Source organism: Chanos chanos, chromosome 4 (assembly GCF_902362185.1).
Source record: "Chanos chanos chromosome 4, fChaCha1.1, whole genome shotgun sequence".
NCBI classification, from domain to species: Eukaryota; Metazoa; Chordata; class Actinopteri; order Gonorynchiformes; family Chanidae; genus Chanos; species Chanos chanos.
In genome coordinates this window covers 30,467,431-30,480,062 of record NC_044498.1, presented here as the reverse complement: position 1 = coordinate 30,480,062, position 12,632 = coordinate 30,467,431, and the positions used below count along the sequence as shown (strand labels likewise).

The following is a 12,632-nucleotide window of genomic DNA, read 5'->3' as shown; positions in this document are numbered from 1 at the left end:
ATAATCAACTGACAGTAATAACTTGTCAACAGCAGTGATAATGTGTACTTATGGCTGACCGCCATCATCAGTCATTTTGTGCATTTGGCTTTTCCTAGTGATCATAAAATAAGTCATCTTAATTCTTTACATTCGTAAACAGACCTTTAATGTAAAGTACATTACCATGTACTCAATCACCAGGCCAACTCTAAAAACCTACTACAGAAAACCAGGAGACATGATCTGGTCTTTTTTTTTAAATAAAAAAACTAGTCTCTATTTGACAAACATAAATAAAAGTAATGAAACTGAAAAAAATGGGAATAAAAAAACTAACATTAAAAGAACATTAAAAGATACAAAATAGAAATATTACTGAAACATTACCCATTAGAACAAAATAAAAATGGGATGACTCAAGTCATTGTATTCAAATATCCACAACATTTTTTTTTGCTTATACATTTACATATGTACATTTTTTTCATAAAATGCCACTCTGCAGATCAAGGGTGCTTTGGAGAAAGGTTTCAAATGGTTAAAAAAATAAAATAATTCTGTCTTTGGGCATCAAAACGCACAGAAAAATTAGGGAATCTCTTTATCTCTTTCTGGGAATCTCTCTAAGCACAAATACTGACTTCACCAAGGGCTGTAAAAGATATGGCTTTTCTAAGAGTTACACTGAACTGCTCATAAAGCCAACATAACAGAAATGCAACCCTAACATAAGTTTTGATGTCCTGTGATTGTATAATTGTGCTCTTGGTGTTTAATCCGTGAATCCCAGTACATTTGCATAAACAATAAAAATTAAAAATACTTTGAGACAAAAAAACCCTTTTTTTTTTTTTGTCATTTCCATCTGGCTCATACATAGTGGTCTTTGGTTCCTTCCATCATTTTGTTCTTACAGCAGTAGCGTTTGTTGCTGTAGTCTGTCCGGTGGGGGGGTTCCTGGGAAACCCTGTGAATGCTGTACACCACCTGCCCTTTTGAGCTTTTTGCTGTTGGACATTTGTCCACAACCAACTCCCTCTCCCTGTCCTCCTCGTTCTCTACCTCCTCAGCGCCGTCTCCCACCCTGTCCAGCACAGACATGAGAGCCTTTTGCTCCTGCCGAGGGTCTTCAGTGGCGTGGTCTCTAGCTGTGTTCGTTTTAGACTGCACTCTCACAGTATGCTGCATCTCCCACTGATTGTTAATGTTGTCCTCTGGCAGGGCCACACCCGCTCTCTCTGTGGCTTTCCTTCGCTTACGGACCCACCACACACACACGATTGCACACAGAAGCCACAACACGGAAAAGACAACACACAGCACCAGCAGCAGGTAGCCTGAGAGAGAGAGAAAAAGAGAGAGAGAGAAATGGATAGGGGAAACTTAAAGGTCTGCTTTACTCAATCACAAAACTTAGGTACATGAGCCAATAAAAGGCACACAGATCATCCGTCCATCAACACCAAAAAAGTATAACAAGAAAAACAACTTAAACATTTATCAGCACTGAAGAGGATCAAAACTAAACAACCAAACACCTAAATCTGAAAGCAAGCCTCAGAGCAAGAGAACAAAAATAATAATAAATATAGCTGCAGGCAGCATATTCCAGTTCTTATTCTTTCAGCAACTCTTACTAAACATGCGCGTAAGGATTGAAACACTGGGAAGACAGGTCTCAACTGTCTAGTTCCAGATAACTCATTAGTTATTAGTTAGATCTGATCTTTTGCAGAAAATTAAATTTTCAAATGTGGTTATTGATGAATATATACCAGCTACACACAAAGCTCTTGAGAACTGTAACAAAAAATAAGTTAATAAATATTGGCACACTTACAGAGAGGCAAAAATCCTGTTTAGGTTTCAGGTGAAAATGTACAGGAGGTACACTAGACTGACACGCATATTTGTAAACATATCAAATAGGGCTGTCACGATATCTGATTTGTGGCCAAAAGAATACATGATAACAATGTTATCGCAATATCTGTAGAAAATTTTAATAAACAGTAATAATAATGCTATCAGTCAAAATCATCTTTAAATTTGTATTATGTGTTTTGTCTCTTTTTTGGCAAATGAATAACATTCAAAATACGAGTGTAGTGAGGTGGAGAGTCTGTAACCATAACTGTACTAAAGAGTACAAAAAGAACAATTACACCACTTAATGGATAGTGAAAAGGCAACCAGATGAGCTGATAAGCAAAATAAACAAAAGATCTCCCAAGGCCTAACATCTGCCATCAATACAATGTCAACTGAAACAAAATCACATGCAGGGAGCTTGTGCTTCTACTCCCACAGTTTTCACGATATCGATCCCATTCCAACAGTAACAGTTCCGTCCTAATGCCTTGTAGTGTGCTTGTATACAGCTAATTGATCAGTCCACTCAGTTTTTTTTAATTGACGTTTTTAATCGCTTAATTTTCCATTGAGAATGTAGACGGGGGCCACTAGGACCAAGCGGAAAAACAAGACGCAACACATCGTTTAGCTCCTGTTGTAATGAGTTGACATGCATGTTTGGTATAGGGTGAAGCGTCAGCCAAGCGGCACCTGGAGATGATGTAATGTACTTTTAAACCAGTGTAATGGAACTCTCGTAATGTGTTTAGGTTTTAACAATACTGTTGGTTTTTAGTTATTAATGTGCTTGCTGAGTGTACATAGTTTGACGATTGTCAGCGAAGCTCGTGATCTGCTGGGTGAACAACCTCACATAGCCAGCGCGCTGCTGTCTGTAGCTGAGAATCACTGTTTTTTTGCCAAAGGTACAGAGCTTTTAATAGAAATAAGTATAATGATTGTATTATGATTGTTGACGCCTGTTTGTTTGATCGGTCCAGTAGTTACCGTTAGTTACCGTTTTTAAGTGCTTATTTTCCCATTGAAAATGAATGTGGAGTCTCCAGTGCTGTGACGAGGGATTGCACACAGTGGCAGTCAGTAGTTGGATTCAGTGGTCTTTTGCTCCTTGACTACTAGAGACAGATCGAGTAATTCGACAGTTAAGATTCGATGATGCTGAGGCGCAATCACAGTTGCATTTTCTTGCGGAAATACATCTCTAGTTTACTATATATATGTATTATTAACATGATATCAATATTTCATTTTTTTAAATATCACTGTTATTGTCAATAGTATATTGTGACACCCCTAGCACCGAATCAGATCTTTAAAAATGGACAAGTCTAACGTTCAGACATATTACATAGCTACATAACCATGTATATCATAAATTATCCTGATTTTATGTGATTTGTTTGCAAAGATGGGAGGAGCATACATGACTAAATTATTAGTCCGGTATTCAGATAGTTAATTACAACGTCTCCAAACTCTGAATCTGTTTCTGCTTAGCTTACCAGGGCTTTTGTAGCATAATCATCAGGGGATCCTTGTTGATATCCAATTGTGCATGGCAGAAAGTATATATCATCATTATTGTTAAATTTTTTATTGGTGGTGTCATGAAAAATAACTGGCTAAGTAACCTTAGGTACTTGTACTTGGAATTCTTTTTGTGTGAACACCTTTCTGAGAATATTGCTAATAACGTGTTTTTATTGCTTACAGCCTTGTGACAATTCATTTGGGTGCATAAATGCATGATGACAGTTATAATAAAAACTTTATTTATACCTTTAGGCTAAGTAGGCAAGTAAAAGTGCTTTATATACTTAAAAACAGAATGGCAAAAAAAAGTGTTGAGCACAATAAATAAATAAATAGAACAGGATAAAGTAACAGAAATATGTAAAATGAGAAAAATTTGAACAAGCAAGTCAACACTATAGAAATAAAAATATGAAAATTGAATTTAAATTACAAAAGTTGTACACATCATATCTTATCTATAAGCTGTAGCCTGTCTGTATTTTTGTTTGATGGTCAAGTAATAAACAAAGTAGAGTTAAATTCTCAGAGCCTTTTGAGGAAAATTAGGGTTGGATGAGTGATATGTGTCTTGGATTAAAAAAAGCAGACTTGATTTCAGCGTGTGAATTAAAGTTGGAGTCAATGATTGTCAAACCTTGAAGGCTGGCTAGGCTACCTAATTGGAAAGACAAAGTGATTGGAGTGCAACTATCAAAACCAACAAAAACAGTTAAAAAAAAAGTACTGGTGGAAGACATCACCTAATTGACAGTAATTTGTTCTGGTAAACATAGATTTAAAAAATATTGCAGTTGGAGGGAGTGAATGAATAGATTGGAATGCACTGTACCAGGTCATACAGTGATAATTTTGTTGAGAAAGAAAATTAGCCACAAATTCCTTTCTAAGGCCCACTAAGCCAGCATGGGGGTGGTAATGGGTTGAGGTCATGGTGGATTGTTATAAACAAAAGTCTTGATTTATTTTTCATTGATAAGCTTTATAAATGACTTCTTTGCCTTATATGACTGTACTTCTGTGTTCACTGCTTTATTTACGTGATTACAGATTATTTTAAAATATAAAACATAAACAGATTTTTCTTCCAGCTGAAAAAAATAACAAATTCATTAGGTTAATAAAATAGATTTTTTTAAACTAACAAATGGATTTCTTTTTCCAGGGCAGCCAATCGTAGGCGTTTTTGACATTGGAGGTGACCACAGAGAGCCGACTGAGACCACCACTCTCAGCTGGGCTTTTGGAAGTCCAGACGTTTCAGAGGATTAGAGTTTCACATTAGGCAGAATTTCCAGATGACACATCAGCATATTGGGGTGGGAAAAAAAGAAAAAGAAAAAACTGTTTTGATGGAGACACTGTTGCTAGGAATGTTTCAGTTAAAAATAAAAACTGTAATTTGTGTTCATCACTGCAGAACTCCAGACTATAAAACAGATCAGAATTAAATAAACAGGAGGAGAGACACTGTGCTTCATAACTGAATTATCTTATTTCTGCTAACCCCTCTATTCAGATGTCATAAACGATTGATGATATTTAAAATCCTCATGATCCTTGTTTGCCAAGGTGGCAGTCACTGAGATAAAACCAAAGTATCTTCCCAGAACAGCACAAAGAACAGCCTGCAGCAAAGTCTGTACTCTCACTTACACACCACATCTTCAGCCAAACATCTCACACAGAAAGTCTACAAAATTTTTTTTTTCAGTTGATTTTACAACTCCAGCTAAGGGATCCTAATTCAACACTACAAGTTAAAACATGGGTGTCACAGGAGAATATGTCACTCACCACACATATACCAGAACTGTGAATGCCCCTTTAAAACCAAGCCAGCCTTAAAGAATCATTTCTCTAAAAAAAACCCCGACTCACAGAACACAAGTCTTACCTCTGCAGTTTTCCTGCACCTTACTGCAAGTTTCTTTTTTCAGGAGATCATTTAAAAAGAATGCAGTTGTGAGGTGTTTGTTTAAAAACTGCTCCTTTCAAACACATGTTCTGTATATTAGCCTCATACAGAGATGAAAATGATGCAGACCAGTAGCTCGTCATAAAGGGAGGGTTCACAGGACCATGAGGGGTGTGTATTTAGGCCATTACAGAGTGAGGGCTTCTAAGACCACGGCTCATTCAGGGTTGAAGTGTTTGATGTAGGACCACTGTGGCACTTTTGTTTTCAATGGTTTTCCTGAATTTATGACTAAAGACAGGCTCCTTCTCCACCTTTTCTTTGTCTTCAGTGCCTCTCTGGTTGTTTCTGCACCACTCACACCTGGTCAGTGATTCTCACCATTTCCCCAGGTGTCACAGAACAAAAAGGGGAAAAAAGTACATCAAATGAATTAAAAGAAAAACATGATAACAAAGAGGCACACATACCAAACCACTTACCAGGAGCAGAGCGTGTGACCTGCGGCTCCACTTTGACCTCTCGCACGGCCAGTAGCACAGTGCTGTTGTGAGGACTGGACAGAGCACTGATGATGGAGCTGACCACCTCCTGTATCTCCCCCGGGTTCACACCTGCCCCATTCCCATCAAACGACTGGAGAGGGGAATAAGAGACAGACGAACAAAGTAGAATAGAGAAAAAAAGAGTTAGAGGAAATAAGGTCATAAACAGAGAGTTTAGATGGTGTAAAAAAGTATGAGTTTCAAGTGTAAGGAGGAAATAAAGAACAGGAAGCCTTCAGAGACGGAGAGGGGTAAAGGAGAGAGAGATGGAAGAACAACATGGAAGGATGTAAAGACTCTACAAAAATTCTACAATGCAAGAGATTTTGCAACGTCAAAGCCAACCAGAATATTGTTTTGTCATTGATAAACTGATGATAAGCAATGATAACCAACAGATATGCCATGGCAAAAGCATACTTCTGACAGGTTTGGTCAATGATGTATATTTCTGACAGACTTCCTCAGTGATGCACTTTCGGCACTGTGCTTGCATGAATGTGCTTTCATTTATCTCCCAGTAAGTAGAGTCTGGCTCCAACAGGAATGTTTCTAAAGTTTGGCTGTTAATTGAAACACAAAATCAAAGTCCTTGGTCATAGAGCTCACAATGTAAGGTCCAGCCATCCCTTTTCCAGACAGAATTTCCTAAGACCATAGCAATAAGCTTAATGACTGCATAAGAGCAGAGAGAGACACATAAAACAAAAATCACTCCATCACAGGCTTAGTCCCTTAGTCAAGCTCAGTTCCCCTGTGTGTCTGGTTTCTATGGCAATAGTCTGGGAGACCAAAAAATCCCTCATGAGTACAGGTGAGTGTGCGTGTGTGTGAGTGTATGTGTGTCTGAGTGAGGGAGTAAAGGCAAGAGAAAAAAGAGAGGGAAGGAGAGAGAGAGAGAGAGATAGGGAGAGAAAAAGAGAAAAATGCTACACCATGACAGAACATTGGTAAAATCTGTCTGAACATCTGATATAAAGATTTACAACTTCTGACTGAAGAATATGTGATAAATAAAATTTACATTTGACCTTTGTCAAAAGGTCCAAATGCTTGACCACATCCACAGCAAGCTCTGTCTTGCATTTATTTAGTATGATATGCATAACTTACATTTAATACCACTGAATCGTCCATGGAGAAATGTGTATGGGTTAAGCAAACCTTAATTTCTTATTTCTATTTAACAGAACAAAACACTGAAGAAAGCATGTATTATTGATTAAAAATGTCTAGTGCACCAGAACCCTTGAAATTGTGAAATATCTCTAAAATGCCCGACAGTTCTAGTCGAATACTTTCATCTAGCCAACTGCTTCACAGTGGGAGGAGCAGTGTGTGCGGAGAAAACATGAGAGAGATGTCAGGAATATGAATGATGTGGAGCAGGTAAAGAGACATATGGTGTTTGGGGGTGGGTGGGGGGAGGGGAGGTCTGTTGGTAAAATGATAAACAGATGTAAAAGTAGCAAAGGGAGAAAAGTAGAAAACACCTCACTCTTACAGAAGGACAGAGGAGGAAAAAATCACTGAGGTAGTTTTACAGGTTTTCTCTGTTTAGCCCATTTTAGCTCTTTTAACAGAGAGAAAGGCACTTTTAGGAGAGAGAGAAAGAGGACTGACATTTGATATGAACACTAGAGAGAGGGAGACTGAACAGAGTATTTACAAGAAAAACTATGATTTAATAATTGCCTTCTAAAGAACTCTGAGAACAAGCTGAGTATGAAAGCCAGATCTGTGGCTGTTGGCTTCATTGTAAGCCCTGCATGGGCTTAATTACACACACTGTAATTAAACAAAGGAATGGTACATAAAGCTTTATGAACAATAATGAGCAATATATTCGTTTTTTGATGAATAATGAGCTGTATAATTTTTTTTTTTTTGAGCAATAAGGATTTTTTTTCTGTTCTTATTTCATCACTCCCCATTTTTTCTGATAGACATACAGCAAATGAATGAGTGATTAAGTGTAATATTCTTGTACAGAGAACGACAACATTTGGATGGGCAGAGAGTAATCTTTAGTCTTTTGTACCTATAGCAGTCTTGCTGGATCTTAGTAAGCTCATTAATGGTTTAGTCAAGCTAAACCATTAATGTGTGATAATTAGGTTTTATATGTTGGACTGTAAAAATGTGAGAAGACTCTCACCATAGCAACCTCCACCGCATTGCTGCTGGAATGGGACAGGTCACAGAGAATAAGGAGGGTGTGGTCTTTGGCCAGGGTTCGAGTGATTGGCAGGTACCTCAGCTCTGAGCAGATACCTTCCACAGTTGTACCCTACAGTGTCACACATGGGCACACACACGCATGGTGCACACACAAACACACACGCACACACCGTGCAAATACATACGCACATGGGAACAGAACAGTTTCCCAAGGCAAAACGTAATATTTATTTTATAGGTTTAAAACAGTTGGTAATTATCTCTAGGTACATTTGTGCTGGTTGTAAGTTGGTTTAACACAGAGTTAACATAGGGCCTTGGAAGCGACTGGAAAAGAGGTCACGGCAGGTCAACGCCCAGTCCTCACCTGTGGCACGCTGTCTTTGTCAAACACCAGGGTAACATGGGCACAGTCCTTGTCCTGCTGCCCACCACTGGGTTGGCATATGGTGCTGACCTGCTCGAGGTACTCAGGTCCGTAGCAAACTCCCCAGTGGCAGGGAGGACGAAAACAGGACAGGTGGTGATGTGTCACACATTCCTGGTCCCCTGGACAACTGGAATGCTCTGGAATACCAGGACCTCCCTGTAAAAGGCAGAGCCTTCGTCCACAATACACCTGGAAATAAAAAATGGATACAAACACTTGAGGTTCTTAAGACCTTTGCATACTGTCTTCATGAGCAACACACCAGCAGACAAGCACAGCTGACCTTAGTGCATGGCTGGACAACTCAGCACACAGAGCTAATTCAGAGTCTGTGTTGTATTTCAATATTTTGGTTATGATCAAAAGACGCATTTCCTCTTCCATACCTGTGACGATTCTGTATCAGTTTCACACAAGCATGTCTCTGTCTGACACTGCTGACCCAGGTTAACAGGCCAACACTGCAGAGATGTGCCCTGTGTCTGTTACTTGGTTTGATTACCAACCATCCCATGCCTGACTGATGCTGACCAAAATTCACAGGGACTGAAACTGGCCAAAGGTCCCTTGGGTGGGTAAGTGAAACTGGCCAAAGTTCCCATAGCAAGGTAAGTGAAACTGGCCAGGGTTACCCTCACTTAGCAGTGGTCAGTCACTATTAGGTGCCTATGCAGTTGGAGATAGACAAGTGAAGCTGAGTGTTTTTAAGACTGTGAATAACTGTATGAATGAATGAGTGAGTGAGTGAGTGAATGAATGAGTGACTTGAGTGACTGAGTGAATTAATGAATAAGTGAGTGACTTGAGTGAGTGCGTGAATGAGTGACTGTATAATCGTATGAGTGAACGATTGTATAAATGTACGAATGCATGAGTGTATGAGTAAGTGAATGAGTGTATGAGTGAGTGAATGAGTGTATGAGTAAGTGAATGAGTGTATGAGTGAGTGAATGAGTAAGTGAATGAGTGAATGAGTGTATGAGTAAGTGAATGAGTGTATGAGTAAGTGAATGAGTGTATGAGTGAGTGAATGAATGAGTGAATGAGTGAATGAGTGAGTGAATGAATGAGTGAATGAGTGTATGAGTGAATGAGTGAGTGAATGAGTGAATGAGTGTATGAGTAAGTGAATGAGTGTATGAGTGTATGAGTAAGTGAATGAGTGTATGAGTGAGTGAATGAATGAGTGAATGAGTGAATGAGGAAAGCCTGAGCCCCAGGTTACCCAAGTCCATCTCCTAAAAAAGGAAAGAGCGCTCAAAGAAAAAGGACAGAATGAAAATCAATCAGGGTTAAAGGATAGAATGAGAATAGAGGACAGAATGAGAATAAGAGAAAAAGGACAGAATGACGCTCAGAGACGCAGCTCACCTTGGAACACTTCCTGTTGCCATGAAAGCACTGACAGATGTTACAGTCCTCCTCCCAGTGCCAGCCAAGAGGAAGACGTGACCCGCTGTGGGAACACTCCATAGCGGTACCTAGGACTGGACAGACGGGGTGGGCAAACATTAGGTACTATATTAGGGACCACACAAGGGACACAGAGCTTTAGAGCTCATGGCACTGTGAGCTGGGCTGGTGGCTGCCCAGTGACCCTCTCCTCCCAGGTTAGACCAGGCATTCCCTTGGCATCTAGCTGGGCACTTACAGTCTTGGCAGCGCGGTCCATCCCATCCCACTGGGCAAAGGCAGCGGAAACTGTTAATCTCGTCAACACAGGTGGCCCCATAAACACAGGGAGATGACTGGCACTCATCAATGTCTTAAACAGAAAGAAGGAAAGAAAGAAAGATAAAGAGAGAGAGAGAGAGAGAGAGGTCACGTTACCTATGACCTTGTTCTCATGAGACAGAATTTTTTGTTTTCTTCATACGTTTTTCATCCAATTTTTTCATATATACAAACATACATCCTGACTCAAGCTTGTCGTGCCGGCTCTTATGCTATCTAACAACAGGCTTTTCTGTCTGGGTGAAGTCTGAAGCTCTCACACTGTGGGTCTGTGCTAAGTCAGGTCTAGCCCTGGCCTGAAACATGAGCCTTCCATTAGCTCTGAGGTCTAATAAATTTAATTAATCTACACCCTTTTATTAATGTTGAGTCTGAGCTTTCAATGAATATATGACAGGATGGATTAACCCTAACCAGCTGGGTCTGTAACCATGGTTACAGACAGGGAATGCCCCTCACTGTGTATACGGGTAATATTCCTCCACCTCACCCAACCCATGGACACTCACTGATTCGGCAGTCCGGCCCAGTAAACCCAGAGGCACACTCACAGTGGAACCAGTTCACCCCATCCACACAGACACCCCCATTGAAACTACAGACAGAGAGCGAGAGAAAGAGAGAGAGAGCAGAAATAAGTCTGGATATGTGAGACGAGGAAGGCAGATGCTGGGAACAGGAGAACAAGAGAGAGAATGCCAACAGTGAGTATGTGATACAGTTCCAGCTCAAACAGAGTGACTTCCAACAGGATTACATCTACACTGAGGTCTCAGGACTGTGTTACCACAACTTCCCAAAACTCTTCAACATGTCACTAAAGAGTGGACAGACAGTCTCAATGCTGGTTAGACCAAGAAATACTCAAACTGACATTAAGAGTTTTCGTTGTTTAATTTTTTATTCATGTAAATAAATAAAGGTTTAAAAAACTTACCAAGGATGTGGATTGCAGTCATTGACATCTGTAAAGACAACCAATGGAGAGGCTGTGAAAAATATATCAGTTTCCTTTTGTTTTGGTCACAGAGGGCAGTTGTCAGAGCTATTAACAAAGGGGTGTGTGATGTTTGTTATAAAATACCAGGCAGCAATTGACAGTCAATGGGCAAAGTTCACTCTAATGAGAGACTGTTGTCTTACTCTGATCACAGGTTGGCCCCTCCCAGCCATCCTTACAGATGCAGGTGAAGCCACTGACCCCTCCCACACATGTGCCCCCATTTGCACAGGGTCCCGTGTCACAGGAGCTGTTCTTGGCTACACACACACAGAACGAGAGTGAGACAACAGTGGAGAACAGAAGACAGTGAAATCAGAGCTAATTTGGCAGGAAGATAATCCTAGTGTAGCACTTAATGTGTGTGGGTCTTCATTCAAAGTGAATGCGTGGCCTGATCTGTCACTGGCCAACACAATGACAGCCACTCAAAAAGAAAAAGTCAAAATGGTCTAATAAAGATTCATCTTAAATGCATTCATTATCTCTTTCTGAAACATGGGAGAATATATACACATCTATACACAAGCGTGCACACACACACACACACACACACACAACACTGACCAGTGTTGCAGGTACTGCCTCCCCATCCAGCAGGACACACACAGCTGAAAGTATCACCATGATCCTGGCAGGTACCACCGTTAGCACATGTGTGAGAGTCACACTGACTCTCTCCTAGAGTAAAAACACCATCTGGTGTTAGAGTTACCCTGACTCTCTCCTAGAGTAAAACACCATCGTGTGTTAGAGTCACACTGACTCTTTCCTAAAGTGAAAACACCATTATGTGTTAGAGTCACACTGACTCCTAGAGTAAAAACAGCATCTCTGAGAAACCACAAGTAAACATGACCTACACTGAACCATTAAAGAGTCACACCTGAAGCACTTTAACTCACAAGAATACATGGATGGACACACACACATACAAACAAACACACTCACGTGAGTGGCAGGTTTTGCCCTTCCAGTTGTCTGTGCAGTGACAGTAGAAGTCATTAAGCAGATCCTGACAGCGGCCGCCATTTTTGCAGGGGTTACCATCACATTCATTCACATCTGAAATGACAGAGGAGTGTGAAGACAGAAAGAGGAGTGCACAGACAGACAAAGAGAGAGAGACAGAAAGAATTCAAGTATTTGAGAGGGAAAGATGTTGACACAATGATAAGCAAGCAAACATGTATGCAGAAGGATTGGATTAGGGTTAGGGTTAGGGAGGGAATCAGCAAACTCACTGTGTTCACACAGTGGCCCATCCCACCCATCTGGGCACAGACAATAGAATGAATTAACCCCATCAACACAGGTCCCTCCATTCATACACGGAGATGACACACAGTCATTTATGTCTGAGAGAGAGAGAGAGAGAGAGAGAGATAAAAGATGAAAAAACGATATGAACAGATAAAAGTAAATTTCATTTAC

The 12,632-nt window shown here is 40.2% G+C and overlaps 1 protein-coding gene across 1 annotated transcript in view; it reads right to left on the bottom strand.

Annotated features, from left to right (window-relative positions):
• Positions 1–842: 842 nt before the first annotated feature.
• LOC115810647 (protein jagged-2-like) overlaps positions 843–12,632 on the bottom strand; it is a 49,102-nt gene continuing 37,312 nt past the window's right edge. Inside the window, exons 15-26 of the mRNA XM_030772623.1 lie at positions 12,443–12,556; positions 12,150–12,263; positions 11,766–11,879; positions 11,342–11,458; positions 11,136–11,163; positions 10,708–10,793; positions 10,116–10,229; positions 9,836–9,951; positions 8,402–8,653; positions 8,012–8,143; positions 5,791–5,944; positions 843–1,319 (exon numbers count right to left, since the gene is read on the bottom strand). Coding sequence (XP_030628483.1) covers positions 853–1,319; positions 5,791–5,944; positions 8,012–8,143; positions 8,402–8,653; positions 9,836–9,951; positions 10,116–10,229; positions 10,708–10,793; positions 11,136–11,163; positions 11,342–11,458; positions 11,766–11,879; positions 12,150–12,263; positions 12,443–12,556 — 1,808 coding nt within the window. The 3' untranslated portion in view covers positions 843–852. The remainder of the gene's footprint in view (positions 1,320–5,790; positions 5,945–8,011; positions 8,144–8,401; positions 8,654–9,835; positions 9,952–10,115; positions 10,230–10,707; positions 10,794–11,135; positions 11,164–11,341; positions 11,459–11,765; positions 11,880–12,149; positions 12,264–12,442; positions 12,557–12,632) is intronic.